The 18,675-nt window shown below is 34.7% G+C and overlaps 1 protein-coding gene across 3 annotated transcripts in view; it reads right to left on the reverse strand.

Moving 5' to 3' along the window:
• Window positions 1–10,828: 10,828 nt before the first annotated feature.
• The window catches only part of Unc50 (Unc50 RNA binding protein), a 130,018-nt gene continuing 122,171 nt past the window's right edge, over window positions 10,829–18,675 (reverse strand). For all 3 annotated transcript variants that reach the window (XM_090396770.1, XM_090396771.1, XM_090396772.1), the window contains exon 8: window positions 10,829–11,529. In XM_090396770.1, the coding sequence (XP_090252896.1) occupies window positions 11,393–11,529 (137 nt within the window). In that variant the 3' untranslated portion in view covers window positions 10,829–11,392. The remainder of the gene's footprint in view (window positions 11,530–18,675) is intronic.

Below are 18,675 nucleotides of genomic sequence, written 5' to 3' on the forward strand. Positions count from 1 at the left end.
TAGCCTTGCATAACCAGCTGCTTCAGATTTAGATTTTCCAACATTAGCAGGTGCAAAAAACACAATATTTACGGTACGCACTGTTTTCAACTTGAGAGTACACGAGCCATGTAAATTTTCCAAGCCATGTGTATTGAAAACTTCGGTTGTGAATTGCAGCACAGGTTGTAGGAAAATTAAAATTTGGTTCTGGTTTCCACAACTTTTTCACAATATCTAAATTATTGTCAGAATTAAATGTTTGTTCTTTCAAAACTGCGATGTCGTGAGAATTTTATCAATATAACTAAGGAAGTACTTTCTTCTGGATAATTCGATGGTTTTGTCAGACCTACGACTGGGGAAACCGAATCCAAATCGGTATTGACAATACTAATAGCGCCAACATTGCTACTAACATTTGAATCATCCTTTTTTGGTTTTGGGTTTTTTTTTTTTAAATAGTTCAGAACACACGCAAATTACAGACACAAAATACTAGTTGTGGTGGAGGTGGGAGGTAGATGGCGTTGATGGAGATGATTCGTAGTAGAGGTTCGGTGTAGTGGTTGAGACAATTGTAGGTGTCCTCCCGCGATGAGTCTTCGGACTCCTTGGAGGTATCAGGAATAATAATAATAATAATAGTTCAATTAAATACTCTGCATACTTTTTTTCAGCCATAATTTGAAGCACAAAATCCAAAAAACAAAATAAATCCTTTTACAAATTTAACTTTAAAATTTTAACTTTAACTTAACTTCAGTGTTATTGAAGAATTTACGTATGGTAAGAAGTTTCAAGTTGAAGACATGCTTTTCAACAAACTCAATGCAAAATAGCACAGAATACGAGCGTATCGCACACGACCTATAACTGAGCATCTGCAATGATTCTTCTGGCCCGGCCTGGACAGCATTTCTCACCCTTTCTAAGCCCAAGGACAAGTAAAATGCCTAAAACAATTCTATGGACCACTAAGTTATGTAATTTTTTTAAAAAAACGTATGTGGGGATTACCAACATTTGGGAAAAACTGTGCCATTTTATAACATAATAAATCTAAAAGCATGTTTTGAATATATATGGAAACATACTTAACTTGGAAGTAAACGATTAAAAGTGTATCATCATCTTGCAGTTTTCTACAAACATAGATTGTAGAAAACTGCATGATGATTTTCGACGCTTCTTCAGATAATTCGGGAAATTCACTTCTCACGGAAGGCGAGATCCAGAATCAAGCCAAACCACGATCACGGAATTGCATTTTAAGCCCACTGTCACTTGAAAGCTCAGTTAGCTGTTCTTTTTTCGATAACGAAAGATCGTTCTCGTGACTGCAAGCCTGAAATGGATCGTGAACCCACAGAAATTTCTTATAAAAGTTATTCGGAAAATATGTTTCCAAATTCGGTTTCAGAGTTTTGAGGTGGACACAAACACTTTCCCAGTGGTTAAATTCTAAATTAATAAGTTTCGGGACCCTATACAAAATAACCAATTGTATCTACCTTTTGAATACTATCCGGGGAAGCTCCAAACCTCCTCGTCCCTTTCATCACGCGTTCGTAATCAGGCTACTGTTGATATTGACTTTATATACACATTCAAAACTGTAAACAATTGTATAATAATAATACAATAATGTAGGCATAATTACCGTAAAGGGAGAAGTCACAAAACAGAAAAATGCTCCTACAAAATAACCAATTGTATTTACCTTTGAATGAGATCCACTGGTCGAGTGTCCTGCAAGTCAGCAAATTTTCTTTCGTTCAGCGTATTAATATTATCGCATTGTAATTGATGGGAATTCTGTGTTTCGGTGGATTCGTTGTAGACCTCTTTCTCTTTAGAAACTACACACAAACTGTCATTAAACTCGTTTTGTATTATCACTGTCATCCGAGCTATTTTTCCGTTTAAAGAAGGTAACATTGTACTTATCCATAATTGAAATACCGTGCTTATTCGAATATAACTCGCCCTCACATATAACTCGCACCGCTGATTTTATTCGAAAAAAGAAATTAAAGTTTCGCGTATACCTCGCAAACGAAAAAAAAACTGAAATACGTTCAGAGCGGGGGGGATAGTAACTTGCTCCCGCGGTAAACAACACGCCCTCCCCAATAGCCACTATATTGCAGAGGCAAGAAACACAAGTACTTTTATTATGTCAGTGAATAAGGTACCAGCAGTCTGTGTAATATATTTCTCAACAAATAGTGCAATTCGAGACAACTGGGATAAAAACAACTCTAATTAATGAATCGCATCCTTTCATACAGAAACTATGCTGTATAGACTCGAGCAAAACCATGTTGCACCTGCAAACAGTATCTAACTAAAAACTATTGTTATTAATTAGATGTGTGTGAGTTCGCCTGCCCCAAATCAGCAATAAAGTTCAACCGAAGGTGTTAAAATTCGTAAACGTGTTAAAACTAGGAAATTATATATATATATATACACACACATACATATAATTGAAATTAGGATTTACTCGGGATGTATACATTTATTTATTTATTTATATATATATATATATATATATATAGTGGATGCTGTTATGGCAGTTTCATATATGGAATTCGGTTGAAGAGAGTTAGCATTTCAACTCAACTGGCAGCTTGCTTTCATCTTTCAGTCGCGCGATTTCCTAAAAATATATAAATACTCAGAACACACTTTGTCCAAGTATTACTTAGCACTTCTGAAGATATATTGAGCCTTGGTTGAAGGAGGAAACCCTTCAACAATAAAAATCAATAAACAACAAGCAATTGGAAATGTGGTCATGTGGACAACACGTGTTCACTTCAAATCTGACAAAACAGCAAGGGAAAGCGGAAGCAATAAAACCATATTGTTGTTCACTTAACCCCTCTTTTATTACTCATCATTCTGCCGCTACAAATTAAAATAGTGGCAGAATGTTCATGAAATGAACATTCTGTCACATTATTTTTTTAAGTATCCATTTTATTTCAATAATTTTAACTTACTTATTCAATTTTAATTTGCTCTGTTTGGATAATTAAAATATATAGATTTATTTGGTTAATTTAAGTCTGCCTGTGGACAATCTGTCCCATCATCGCGGACCACGGGTTGAGACATACGGCTATAGGGTACTCTCACCTTATGTGACTTCCCTAATTCATAAGGTAGTATAAAAATAGAAGACATGACAAAACATAAATTTAAAAAAATGAATTTTAATTAGGAAAAGTATTTTGGAATTTTTTTTAGTGTTTTTCAACTTTTCTTTTTTTGGGGGGGGGGGGGGGGGGGGCTTGGCCACCTTCCTGGGTGCACCACTGATTGTAGTGGTGTCCGTTCTTCATTTCCTGAGTTGGGTTGTTTGTTTTTAGATGCTAATATTTTCACTGAATGCATGAATTGGTATAGCTCCACTGCTAAAGCTTAATATAGTGGAGTTGTACCAATCTTTAGTTCGAGAGTCAATCAAACTTAACATCAAAAGCAATTTTACATGGACAAAAGTAGGAAACATATTAGTGGATAAAGTAATCTAAGGATTCATCGCAGGAGGGCACCCCATTCCACTCTGCTATACAGATCTCACCGTCTCTTCTAGTACTTTATTCTCCCACTTTACGTAACCATCACCACCAACAACAGTGTTTTTTGCCTGTAGGGGTGTGTGTGAAAAATCTGAGTTTCCGGGAGAAAAAGGACCCTGCTACCTCCGTATGCGATCGATTAGCTCATCTTGAAAAAGTCCATATATAAAAATTCCTCTCATTACAACGAGAATCGAACTCTGGTCTTTTCCAATCGAAAAGTGCAATGTTCAGCTGCGCTTCTCTCTGAAATTTGAAATATTCCTCCTATGGTATCATATCATGGATTTCTAATGGTGTTGATCAACTTGAACGAATGGTAGATACATCCTATAATTATTATACATCATATAATATATAATGTTTTACTGAAAATAACAAGAAACAGGCTGAACATATCTGAACACGTGGACCTAGCGATAAAATTGACTAATTTTAGATGATATGGAACAGCTAGTTGCAAACCATCATGTCAAAAATCTCATTAAAATGGTCATATATATATATAATATATATATATATATATATACTGATTTTTCTACGACTAACATAAGTTACTATAAACCAAACAATAATTATTACTAAACAAAAGTAATTATTATAAACTGAGTTACTTATTTCATATTTTAATTAACAAATTTTTCTTATAATTCATTAACAATAATTGAATTTCTTTCAATCCCAACTTGAATGAAAAGCATTACCGTGCAGTAGAGATGGAAAAAACAAAAATATATTTAAGTGCTTTTAGAAATATTCGCATATTTGGCAGTATCTTCTTGATAGCTCAGATTACAATCTTGCATGCCCTCTCTCTCTCTCGCACACACACACACACAGTGCCCTTCCTTTTCTTTCCTCAAAGCCACTCCCAAATCCTTTGGTAGTTCATCTGAGCCAAACAAATGTTCAGAGCCGAAAGAAATAATAATCACTGCATGAAATCTTCATACCCCATTCTATTCAAAATTCTTGTCTACTTTCCAAGCCTTCATTCAACAGAAAGAGTGCACCAAAACAGGCGAAGGGAAAAAACCGAGTTTATCGTAGGTGACACTTGTATCAAGAACCCTGGCATGCTGAAGTATGCAATAAATAGAGGTCTTCAGTAAATTTAAATCTGACTTCATAAAGCTCAATATCAGATTCGACTCCTGTTGGAAACCATGCATTCTGGATCCCTTGCTAAGGCCATCAGATGCAACTTCTGCTCCACATGACAAAGCTTATCTGGCATCAGTCCCTTGCTCCAACTTCCATAGATGACTAGGCAAGTTGCTTCACTACCATGCCAAAATCAGAGTACCATGTCTCCAGTTTTTGTTTTTTTTTTGACAAAAAAATACTTCAGAAGAATACTATATAACTGGGACACCAGCCTTCTGGTCCTGATGAACATACTTTGAACATAATCTCTCCAATTATGTTCAAACATTGTGCTCCAAAGCTAACACCTGTTCTGTATCAACTCTATAATCTTCTGTATTTAGCTGGCACTTATCTCAACACATGGATGCAATCACATATACAACCTATTCAAAAAAATAAAAAGGGAGACAGATCTTTCATCAAGCTACCAACCAATCGGGATCACCTAGATTCTCTTCAAAACAGTGGAGAAAGTCATCAATAGTCAGCTTCACCACCACCACCAGAGGCTCACCAGTTAATCAGTAACCATCAGCATGGATACTGCAGTGTTAAGATTCCCAGTCTGGAACTAGGACCAGCACAAACCATGAAAAAGAGTCCAAAACCATGATACTTCCCCCCCCCCCCCCCCCAAAAAAAAAAAATTCACAGGTGGCACAGGTAACATTATCCTGGTATCTTCCAAACCCAGACTTGTTCATCAGAACTGTTAGATAGTGAAGCATCCAGTTTCCACTGCTCTAGAGTTCAAGAGCAGTGACCTTTACACCATTCTACCGATGCTTGGCATTGCCATTGATGTTAGACTTGCATGCAGCTGAAAAGCTGTGGAAACTCATTTTCTTCACCATTTGATGAACAGTTATGGTGCTGCATTGTTTGCAGAGGCATTTCAGAACTGAGTAGTGTTTCAACTGAGAACAGATGATTTTTTTTTATGTGCTTCAGAACTGCTCTGTAATTTTGTGGTCTACCACGTTGCAAATGTGCTGCTGTTGCTCCTAGGTGTTTACATTTAACAATAACATCATATATATATATATATATATATAGTTGACTGGGATAGCTGCAGCAGAATAGGAATTTCAATTTCCAACAGTTGTTGCAAATATGGCATCCTATGATAGCAGCATATCAAAAAGTCACCAAGCTCTTCAGTATGACACAATTTACCATTAATGTTTGTCTATGAAGAATGGATTGCAAAACTGTTTCCTTTTATAACTGTATGAGCCATGGATATTTTTGGTCAGATAGTGTAACACTGAACTCATGCCATGGAAAGGAGCAGAGACGCATGCTGTTGCTCTCGACATTTCCAGAACGTTTTGTTTGCATCTGACATCGACACCCACTAAGCAGATGGCTATACTTTGGTTTACCTGACAATCTGTTAATTGAGTAGCCAGCTTTCTCTCTGCATGTCATGGTGAATGGCTCGCTCTTTTCAAACTTCGCTACCAATGTAGGAGTGCATCATGGCACTGTTTTATCACCTTCTTTCTCCTGTACATAAATGCTCTCCTCTCAATCACCACGAAGCATATTCATAGTTTTGCTGATGATAGCACTCTTCATTCATTCATTCTACTCATTTGACAAACCACGCAGTGCTCAGATGTCCCAAGCTTCGTGATCTTCAATCAATGCCTTAAAATAATGATCTCCATACCAAAATGTCATGCTGCCTTTTCTCTCACAAAAGGGATCTCAGCTGCCCTGCCCTTACTCTCAGTAATACATAGATCACTAAATGGGATCAGATATCTTTCCTAGCATAAACACATCACATCAATAACTTCCTCCATATCTATAAAAAAATAAAAAAAAAAGGCATTTTCTTCTGTTTAGATGCTATTTTTCATCCACCCAGCAACTGACACTACGCAAATCTCAAATCAGCCCATCCTTAGAATACTGCTTGATTGCTTGGAGGTAGTGCGACTAAAGCCTCTCTGGTCAGCATCAAAATTTTGATGCTGACCAGAGGTAATTTGGCTCACAGCTGATCCCTTCCTCACAGACTCCTTCAACCTCTATTCTCACAGATGCAATGCTTTGGTTCTGTGTCTGTTCTACAGGCACTTCTATGGACGCTGCACTGAATCGCAACCATCATTCCTTCACTTTATGAGGCCTATTAAAGTGAGAGCAGCTGCAAAGGATCCCTTTTCAATGCAATTGCAAACACAATGAACTTGCTTCTCCTCTTCTCTTTTATGCCATCTACTTCTGTCCTCCCAAACAGCCTTTTTTATGAAGTATTCCCAAACTACAATCTGCAACTCTTCAAGAAAAATGTCAACAAATTTCTTTTTTAATCCACACCTGCATCTCACACATGGCACTGATGTGCTATGGTTCTTTGACCTCTCATGGATGGAATATATATATTTTCCATAACATACAACAGCTCACAATCTCCTAGATCCTCTTGGAAACAAATTTTCCATCATTTTTAAAATCAAACTATAAAATAGATTTTTTTTTTTTAACATCCTTTGGCATCATTTACATTACTACATTTTATTTGTTTACAAATGTATATTTACATTTTTTTTTTACTTTACATAATCTAGCTTCTTTTGATAAGCATGCCCATCCCATGAAAATTTTTCAAAATCAGCCATAAAAGGACTTGCAAAATAACTAACTTTGTGGGAAGTAGAAAATAAATTTTGCCAACTGTCAAAAGCAGACCATATCTCCAGATTATTACTAAGAAAAGGAAAAATACTATCTATATATAGATTCCACATTCTTGAATCATGTTATGACATTTTAGTCCACATATTAAATGGAATGTGGCCCACCTACTGTTTGCGACTGAACTTACTGGAGCCTACTCAGATACCTCGGATTCAAAACTGCTTCAAGTGACAAGTATCAACAGTTCTATTTTTTGCATTTGATGCAACAGAACGAATAAAAGGCATGACTTAAGGACCCTGAGCATGGTATAATTGCTGGTGCCAATATCTCATAAACATCTACTCTTCTGGGCTTTTATGCACAACAGCATTTAGGGTACCAGGAATAGTGTAATAACTAGACAACATCAAGCTAATGCCAGTCCTGTGGATAGAAATAGCTCATTGATGCACAAGGTCAGAGAATAATGACAAGGATTGCGAAGGGCCACAACCAGTCACATCACAGCTCAGTACAACAGTGGTGGTCAGAACATCATCTTAAAATGCACAGTTCATCACATGCTGTCATGGATGGGTACAGGGGCAGGCAACCATTCCTGGTCCCAATGCTGTCAGAGCTAAGACAAAGATGCAGCTTCAGTGGACACATAATCATCAACACTGGACAGCTGATGACTTGAAAAATGTCATCTGATCTGATGAGTTCCGGTTTGTACTGTATCATGCTGATGGCAGAACCAGAATATAGCTAAACCACAACATTATTCCCCTGGCAACTCTGGCTGTTGGCAGGGGCATAATGGTGTAGGGGAATGCTTTCTTGGTGCATGTCAGGTCTCCTGAACACCCCAGTTTATCTTATCACTGATCATGTTCACCCATTCATGGCTGCAGTTTATATGACATATTGCCTTCCTGGAAGACAAGGTGCCGTGCCATGCCACAAAGCAAGTAGCATGTTGAAGTGATCTGAGGAACATGACAGCAAGTTCCTTTGCTTCAGTGGCCAACTCAGTTTCCAGACCTCGACCCAATAAAGCAAATTAGGTGATGGCATATTTGCTGCTGAAACTACTCATTCCACCCTATCACAAAGATGTCATTGTGACAGAATGGACAAACATCCCAGAGGAAAGTTTCAGACACTTAGTTGAATTGATGTCACAAAGAATAGAGTCATTCTTAAAATAAAAAAAAAAGGGGAGGGGTTCCTCCCACTTATCAAATGCTGTTTCTAATACAATGGGCACTCAGTGCATTTCTTTTTTGCAATAAGGAGGAAAATAAGGAGATAATCCTATTCTTTATAGGCATTAACCATTATGAACTACATAATATGTCTACTACACAAATTTCTTTGAAACATAATTATATAAGCAGTCAGTGTTAACGTGTATCTTCGAATCAATCTGTACAATTTCACATGCCACATGATTTCAAGAGAATTGGCACTTCAAGTTGGAAATTATGCAAAATATTCATTTATCTCTATGCAAAACGAGTAATTAATTTTAATCAAAGTGGATGTATTTGAGAGGTAAGGTTATGAGGGAAATTACTCCTGCAGATCTATGGTAAAACTCATAAGAATAAAACTAACATACTTTATTTAATACAATAAAAGCGAGCTGGATATTTTTAAGATAGTAAAAGAAAAAACATTTCTGGTGAGAAATGACATCTTCAGTTACCCCCCCCTCTCCTATCCCCCAAGAAATAGGTTACGTCCTTAAGGATATAACATGAATGATTAAAACTAAAGCCTGATATCTCTTGGAAAGGAAATAAGTGCGGTGCAAAACAAAGAATTTTAGTAACATTTATTCCATCAACCTCAATTCTGTGGCCTTTCGTATGAAGTATTTCCAAAGGACTAAAATCTGCAGCAGTTTAAGAATATTAACAGGTTACTCTTCTTCTTACGCCTTGACCATATATGGCATTTATTTACTTTAGGTCCAGGTCCTTCTGCCTCTTGTGTGCAGGAGTAATGTATAAAAAATAATCTGCCACATGTGCTTTTAATTTGTCTAATTTCACAAAAACTGACAAAAAATTTATTCCAACTGTTGACAAATTTTGTCATCTAATCTGCCGTATTTGCCGGCGTACAAGACACCCTCCCCCCTTTTTTGAACACATTTTTTAGGAAAAAAAACTATCACTGAATATTATAATTATAAAGTAATAAGTAGGTCTACTTTCAACAAATACTTAATCTAACTAGGAAAGAGTACCCACCTTTTAATCTACTTCTTCGTCAAAACCCAGAACTTCATCTCCAGAGCTAAATAAAGAGACACTTGAAACCTCTTCTAAATCAGAATTTGAATCCTCATACAACAAATTGTCCTCTGTACCATCCAATGCATTAATGCCACACTGGCCGGGACGTATTTTTAATTCTTTGCTGACTGCCCCCCCCCCCCCAAAAGCCTGTATAAGAAAGGATTTAACTGAGACAATTTGGGACGTACATATTCCACTATAAGTGTATATGAAACATGCATAAAATCAGACGTAGATTCAACCTAAGATCTGTAGGGTGGAATACAAAATGGGGAAAAGGAGCACTTAGAACATACCTAAAGCAAGTAGCCACTATCTTTAAAAACAATGTGTCTGAAAATGCAAATAAAAAATCAAAAACTACACACTTCTGCATTAAAATGGCAGTAAATATAATCAGAAATTGCAAAAATTCTTCAGATCTGCCAAATAAGAAATGGTTAACATAACTGGTAGGAAAAATCTAAAAAAAAAATATTTTCTTTTCATCTAAAGACAGAGGGTAATCAAATAATCACTTTCATCAAAATACAAAATTATACAACTTCAATTTAATTTTTAATTTGATTTCACATGGAATGACCCTATTCAGTATAAAACATTCATGGTAGTTTTTAATAATGAAACTGATTTGCCTGGAAAACCTCATGTAAGCACTACTGCGTATTGTAGCAAAGTGATATAACCTTATGAACAGAATTTATATCCCAAGCATCCTCAATAGTAAATTAATTTATTTTGTATTGTATTTTTATGTAAATTATCAAATATAAGCATTGTTATATCTTGTTTATCTATGTACACAATGTTACAGTGCAACTATTCAGAACCCAATGATGGAGCTGCAACAGTTCAGCATATCTGCATTTTCTCAAGGTTATCAATGCTGTCAAATCATTTAACACATCACTGTTTTTCTGATCACGTCTCAGATTTCAGATACACACACACACACACACACACACAGATTTTAACTTTTAGTACACAAAATCAAAATATTCATTTAAGTAATGTCATTCATTTTTTGCTCAATGAGAAATGGAAGGAATTACAACCACATTAACATAAATATGGGTGCCTCTATTTTCATTAAAAAGAAAATGTGTGTGTGGGGGGGGGGGGGGGAAGACCAGTTATATTAAATAAAACTACTGTTAAGACTAGTTGAATAAGATGATTTATTACAAAGTGAATGAAATGGTAATATACAGAATGATAACTTCAAATTTTAAAGGAGTTTGCTATTGTTTGTCTGCTGAATTACAATCAGATGTGTGAATATGGAGTGAATTTTTTATTTTTTTTAAACAGAATGCACCATAAAAATCATATATAAAGTTATATAAACTTACTGTTATATTTGCCAGTTTTAACGATGAATTATGTTAAATAAACATGCCATGAGCCTGTAATTCTATCATTTGTATAATAAATTTAAGCTGCTCAGACTTTTACATTTATCTCAATATTTATAACATTAAGAATTAGAATTTTCAAAACATACCATAGGTCTATACATTAACTAAGAAATCAAAACATTTCTCATGTACAACGTTTCCTTTTTATACAAAACCATTTTCTAATATATTTCAAAATTAAAGAATACAAATTCCAAGGAAGTGTTCATAATAAACATAAAATTCATTCTTACAAATAAATGTCTCTTTTCTTGTATCTAATTGCACCTTATTATTATATACAGTTCCAATCATTTTGCACAATGTCCTATAGCACACGATACTTATAAAAATCAGTGATTAAGATACACAAATTTGATCCTGTGATAAGCGTTGTCACATATAATAAAAATGTAACTGTCATTGGGTATAACAGCACTTGGGTGTTCTTCAGTATTGGCAATGCTAAAAAAAACAGGAAAAAAAATTAAACCTATACAGTAATTTTTTGAAAAAAATAAAATGAATTAATACACAATAGGTAAATGTTCTATATAAATATTATCCAAGAAAAAATTAAATGTTTGAAAACAAAACCAAAACCTTGGAAACTCAGTGGCAAAAATGAAAGAAAACATTGATTCAGGGAGGGAGACATGCAATGAAGTTGTTTGCAAACAGAGAAAAGGCCGAATTTTGTGGTGGATTCAAGAGGTTAAAGACACAGTCCTAGAAAAGAAAAATATATATCAAAAGCTCCTATCAAGTAAGTAGCATGTGCCTTGAGAGAATATACAGAAAAATGGAAGCTAAGCATTATATAAAAGTACTAAACAAAAATCATGGGAAGATTATGGTAAAAATACAATAATCAACTACATGGATCATATTGCAAAGGAAAGTGGCATTAACTTGTATTAACACATTCATTTCGGGCAATGTCTGCATGTGCATAAACTGCTGGAGGGAACTAGCTTTAGCATATGTATGCTGTTTCTGCACCAAGTGATTGCATTTTCAGAAAGCTCATATGGCATGTTAGTTGCAAATTTTTCTGTAGAATTTTATTATAAAATTAGCATTTGTGAAGTATCTGGATGATGCTGAATATCTCAAATGTAATTCAAACTGATTTCAAGTAATATATACCACAGTCCTCCCCCTTATCCATGGGTTCGCTTTCTATGGTCAACCCCAGTCCAAAAATATTAAATGGAAAATTCCAGAGATGAACATTTCATAAGTTTTAAATTGTGCTCCATTCTGAGTAGTTCTCGGTTATCAGATCAACTATCGTGGTGTCGCAGTGCTTGTGTTAAAGTAGCCCTTATGTTACGTAATAATGGCTGCAAAGCGCAAGATTAGTGATGTTGGCAATTCGGATGATATGCCAAAGAAAAGCTGTAAAGTGCTTCCTTTTAAGTGAAAAAGGTGAAAGTGCTCGACTTCATAAAATAATAAAAAAACGTATGCTGAGGTTGCTAAGATTCCATTTCTGTTCCATTGATGCATCTTATGTTGATGGTGCCAATCTTGATCTCTGCTAATGCTGAGTTGGGGTTTATGTTTGTTCCAGTAGCTGAATTTTCACTGTTTGCCCTGGTTCCCTGATGAAAACAACAGGCGAGGGCTTTGTTTAACCCGACAGGGTGCACAATGAGAAGGTGAGGATTGCGCATCAGGTCAGAAGCCCTGAATGGTTTTCAGCATTCCCAAAAGGCCATGTGGAGGTCTCTTCCTAGGTTTTTTTTTTTTTTTTTTTTTAAAACACCTTTGAGCAATTCAAATTTCCAAAACAAATATCATTCTCCTTCATTATTGTTTTCTAATATATCCTAAAATAAATATTGTTCTCTCTCTCCCTTACCAGGCAGATGTGGTTCCAATTAAAGAACTATTACAATACATAGCACATTTGCCAAAATACAAGCACGAAATTTCCACAGGGCACAGTGTTTTTTCTCACCCCCCATCAGATTGGGTGACGATGAGAGAGCTAATCACCCCAACATGAACAAGTTCATTTCAACTCTTTTCTTTACACAAATTGTATTATACAAACAAATAAATAAATCTTAGGGGAAAAAAAAAAAAAAAAAAACTGGATGACTCTTCAGAATTCGTGAAAGTGAATAATTTCTGTAACAAAGTTGGCATGAAATTTAACAATAAAAATACAAAACTATGAAAACAGGAACTAGAAGAATATCAACTGCATCCTGAGTAGAGAATCCATCATCATCATCAAATTCCTGATAGCACCCTCAAGTGGATGCACAGGATACTATGTTCACATTATTTTATTTGTTCTATAGAGAAGCTATAGATCAAGCAAAATAATTCAGCTAGGGGCACAATTTTTAGTGAAGTAGCAAATTAAATATGGAAATATGAGGGTGGTCTGAAAAGTTCTCAGCCTCGACCATACATAGCAACACAATTTTTATTTTTCTAAGTTAGTACATCTGTCATAAGCATCTATGTGAAATTGCAAATCATTCTAACAAAGTGGTTTGTTTTATACAGCTGTCTGAAGCAAAAGTGTCTGTATCCCTTGAAATGGATAAAATTGAGTATAGAATTATAAAATTCTATACTCAATTATAAAATTGAGTATAGAATTTTATCAAGAGTTATAAAATTCTTTGTAAAAGAAGGTTTAACGGCAAAAGAAATTAATTTGAAGTGCAAAAAAGTCTATGGGCACTCTTTTGTTTCGTTTTCGACAATTAAGAATTTGCCAGCCTGGTTGGCCGAGTGGTTAGCATATCCGCTCTCCATCCAAAAGTCTGCAGGCTTGAATCCCGCCTTGGGAATGGATGTTTGTGATTGTCTGTGAAAGTACTTATGGTTGTAGTCGGTGCTGGACGATGAAGGTTGGTGGAGTAGTGAGACAAGGAGTTGTAGAGTAGATGCCCTCCCTCGATGAGTCTTTGGACTCCCTGGGGGTGCGATGTAATAATAATAATAAGAAGAAGAAATGGGCTGTCGAGTTTAAACATGGCCTTGAAGATGATCACCACCAGAAATCATTGATCAAGTGCATATTATATGGTAGTGGATGACAGCGAGTCAAAGTGCGTGAAATTGCTGAGACTATGGGCATTTCAAAAGAACATGTAGGATATATTTTGTATGAAGAATTGCAAATGAAAAAGCTTTGCGCCAGATGGGTACTGTGCTTGCTTACAGCAGATCAACAATGCACTTGTAAGAAAATCTCTGAACAGTGCTTGGAGCATTTTAAAAAGAATAAAACTGATTTTGTGTGTCAATTTATTACTATGGATGATACTTCGATTCACCATTAAACACCAGAATCCAAACAGCGGGCAGAAGCCAGTTGTTCAGCACCAAAGAAGACAAAGTAGGTTCCATCAGAAGAAAAGGTCGTGGCATCAGTATTTTGGGATGCTAAAGGCATTTTGTTTATTATCGTCAAAAGAAAAAAAAAAATAACTGGAGAATAATATTCCAATCTTTTAACCAGACTAGGCAAAAAAAATTCATGAGAAAAGACCTGGTTTGCAGAAGAAAAAAAATCATCTTTCATCAGGACAATACACCTGCCCACAAAGGTGTTTTGGCAATGGAAAAATTAAGGGATCTGCACTATGAATTGTTGGAACATCCACCCTATTCCCCAGATTTGGCTCCCTCTGACTTCTATCTCTTCCCAAAACAAATTCTTCCTTGCTGGTCAGCGTTTTTCTTCGAATCAAGAGGTATTTTGCAGCTGTAGAGGGGTATTTTGCAGATCTTACTGAGAACCGCAACAGGGGCGGTATAATGGTGCTGGAATAAATGTATTAGTCTTAAGGAAGATTATGTTGAAAAAGAAAAATAATTTTGAAATTATAAATTCATTTTTTCATTCTTAGGCCAAGAACGTTTCAGACCACCCTCGTATGCTGAAAGTGATCCAACAAAGGTTGAAGCCATATGTGAATGAGAAATGCCAAAGAACAGGCAGGCTTTAGGAGAGGTAGAGGAACTAGAGACCAAATAGCAAACATGAGATAGATTATGAAAAGAACAAGAGAATTTCAGAAGGAAGTATTCATCTGTTTTATTGATTATAAGAAAGCTTTTGATTGTGTGGATCACAACACCGTGAATTGTAATGAGATCAATGGGAATACTTGAACATCTAATTCTTTTGATAAAAGAGCTGTATGACAACCAAGAAATTTTAAAAACAGTCTTTGGAGAAACAGACAAGTGTTCGAGTGGAAAAAGGGGTGCAGCAGGGTTGTATACTGTCGCCCTACATTTTTAACATTTATAGTGAATATGTTACGAGAATGGCTGATTTAGACAAAAGATCCAGCTGGAATTAAGAATGGTGGCAGAAAAATAAATAATTTAAGATATGCAGTGATACTACCCTCACAGCAGAAACTAAGGAAGAAACTTAATCAATAGAATCAACTGGAGCAGTTGATTCTATTGGTTAAGATGGAAAGTAACAAAGCTGGGGTTAATTTAAACATCAGCAAAAAAAAAGTGATGGCTTATGGCAATTTAAATGGATTTATAATGGAGGGATTATCTTCCTCTATTATAAACAGAAATTGTTGAAAGTTATGATTTACTGGGGTCCAGAATCAGAAATGATGGTAAATGTGAAGATGAAATTAAAAGAAGGATAATCATGGGGGAAAAAAAGTTATGTAAAACCTGACAAAAATTATAAAGGATAGAGGTGTGAGTAAGGCCATGGAAGTTAGAACTGTCAAAGCAATGCTATTTCCTGTAGTGAGGTATGGATGTGAAAGCTGGATTATTAAGAAGATAGAAAGCATTTGAATTATGGGTGTTGAGGAGACTATTAACAATCTCACAGACTGCAAGAATAACCAATAAGAAAGTTTTAGAGAATATAAAGACAGAATGCTCCTTGGAGGCGACGATCGTTAAACAGAAGTTGATGTTCTTTGGTGATATTATGAGCTGATGAATCATTGGAAAAGGCAGTTATGTTAGGGAAGATTGAGGGAATGAGAAGAAGACCACAAAAGAGTTAGATGGACAACATAAAGGAACTCACTGACTTGAACTTACAATTACTGAAAAAAGGACAAGAGGCCTAGTGGGATGGACCTTTGTTCACAGGATCACCAAGAGTTGAAAACGACTGGATAGTACATAACATCTAGGTCTTACTTCTTCTATTAAAAATTCTACTCACTTTGAAATATTAAAAGATTCAGATTTCATTATTTCCCAATGTACCATTAAAAGAAACCACTGATCTTATGAATCCACACTTCTTCTCTAGGATATATGAATTATTCAAGTTCACCATACAACTGGATTTTTATTTTATAGAAAAGAAAAACATACAAACAGCTAAATGCGCCCCTCCCCCCCAGCCAAATGTTACATGAAATTTCTAGAAAACCAAGCACTTAACAGTGCAAGACATAAACTAGCATTCTGGGAACACTATGTGGATAATATTTATAGAAAACCTACACATATTGGAAGGGTCTAATGAAATATGCTGAAAACAATTCAAAAGCTAATTTATCAAACAAGAATTCACTGAAAATGCAATTAATCGAATAAACAATTCATCAAACAAGCAATTCACCAATAATTTTTGATGGATTGCTTTCATAATTCATACATACAGTTTATTTTTCTTCTTGCTAAACATAAGTTTTTGGTTACATTATCTAAGATGTAGATAACATAATCATTGAGATTCTAATATTTATTTTGTATTTTAAAGCATCATTCTATAACATGTAAATACTACTTCAATAGGGTGATGATTCGTCATGTGAAACATAAAATTTCATTTTCCTAATTTTTCCAATAGATATTAAAACTGAACTTGACAAATTTTAATAATTTAAAAAAATTCATTCAATTCTATCCAACCAGAGCAGAATTATTAATATCAAGCTTTAAAATTTTTTGCAAAGTTTTTCAAAAAAAAACTGCTTGTAGCCAATGAAATTAAATTTTACTAAGTCAGAGCAGATTACTGCAATATATATTTTTCATGTGTTATCCTGTTCTAACTCTGAAAATAGAAAAAAAGATCGGGCTCACGACAAACTTTTATAAGGATTTCACTAGACCTGATTAAATCTATCCCATAATAAGTTGCAGATGGCTGGATGGACAAAATGAATCTTAAAGTGGTAACATATATTACAAAACCTATCTAATAAATCATTATCATTTGGTATATTTGATCAAAAATGTAAGGATATTATATAATAAAAGGGTGCCTGGTTGGCATTTTGTCAATAGCAAACCATCATTAATTAATATTAATATTAATTAATGCTGGTAAATGCATTATTAAGATGCATTTTACCAAACTACAACATGCTGGAATTCTGATGTGCAGGGTAAAAAATAGAAATCTGTAAAAAATATCATAATCACTTGTAAATTTGACAAATACAATGTTTTGGAAAAATTTACAAGATACCAGAAAACAAGGGGGTGTTTGTTTTTCAGAGTAAACTCTTTTCAAGTTTAGTGTTCCATGGTGAAATACAGCTGTAATAAAATTTTGTACTTTATTTATTTATGAAAAATAGTTCAAAGTTTTTTTGTTATCATTTTCAAATGACTGTTCTCTCATTGTTTCTTTATTTACAAATACATTCTAATCATTATAATTTGTTTTGGGACTTTTGAAACTCTAGCAATGAAATGAATTAAGCAAGCTAAATCTGCATTTGTACCCCATGGAATTATTCTACAAATTGTCAGATTCACTAGAATCATATAGAACAAATCCAGAAAAAGCATAATCCAAATATTCAACATCATTCTTTCAAAAGTACTTCATACATAAATATAGAAGAATAAAATGCAATCGTTCAAGATTTCATATGGCATGACTTTTTCAGCCAAAATTTATTTTTTTTTATTTTTTTATTTTTTGTGCAAAACAAAAGTGAACAAGTTACTTTCTTGCTATTTCTTGTCAAATGAATGATCATCAAAAATTATGTGGCGAAGTTGTCTGCAAAGATAGAAAAATTAAGACCACCATGGTGGACACAAGAAGTTAAAGAAGTCCTGGAAAAGAAGAAAGCATAGCAAAAGTTAATAGCAAATAAGTCAGCACATGCCCTAAAAGAATAAAGACAAAAATGAAAGAGAACTAAGCTGTGAAAAAGTAGCTAAACAAAGTCATGGGAAGAACTGATAGGAATACATATCAGAGAATAAATATCAGAGTCTAAATATCAAAGATGATAAAGGTAACATGAAAACTGAAGATAAGGATATCCTAGGGGTCTGGAGTAATTACTTTAAAGACCCTTAAAGTAATCAAGCAGTGACAAAATCACACTAGAGAATTTTCAAGAGGAATACAAAGAGGAGTACATATCAATATTTGAAGAAGAAAACACTGTCAAAAACTTAAAATGTGGATAAGCAGCTGGAGTAGATATTCGACCAGAAATGCTCAAGTATGGAGGAATAAAAGTTTTGCAGTGGCTATGCATAATTCAGAGGACCTTTTCAGAAGGTTGAATTCTCAAGCATACTTGAAAAGAGACTGAGAAAGATTGTGGAAATTTTGATAAGAACAAGCTGGATTCAAGCTAAATAGAAGTCAAAAATCAGATTTTC

Source organism: Typopeltis vanoorti, chromosome 8, assembly GCF_054136105.1.
Source record: "Typopeltis vanoorti isolate ZY-2024b chromosome 8, IOZ_Tvanoo_1.0, whole genome shotgun sequence".
In the NCBI taxonomy this organism is placed as follows: domain Eukaryota; kingdom Metazoa; phylum Arthropoda; class Arachnida; order Uropygi; family Thelyphonidae; genus Typopeltis; species Typopeltis vanoorti.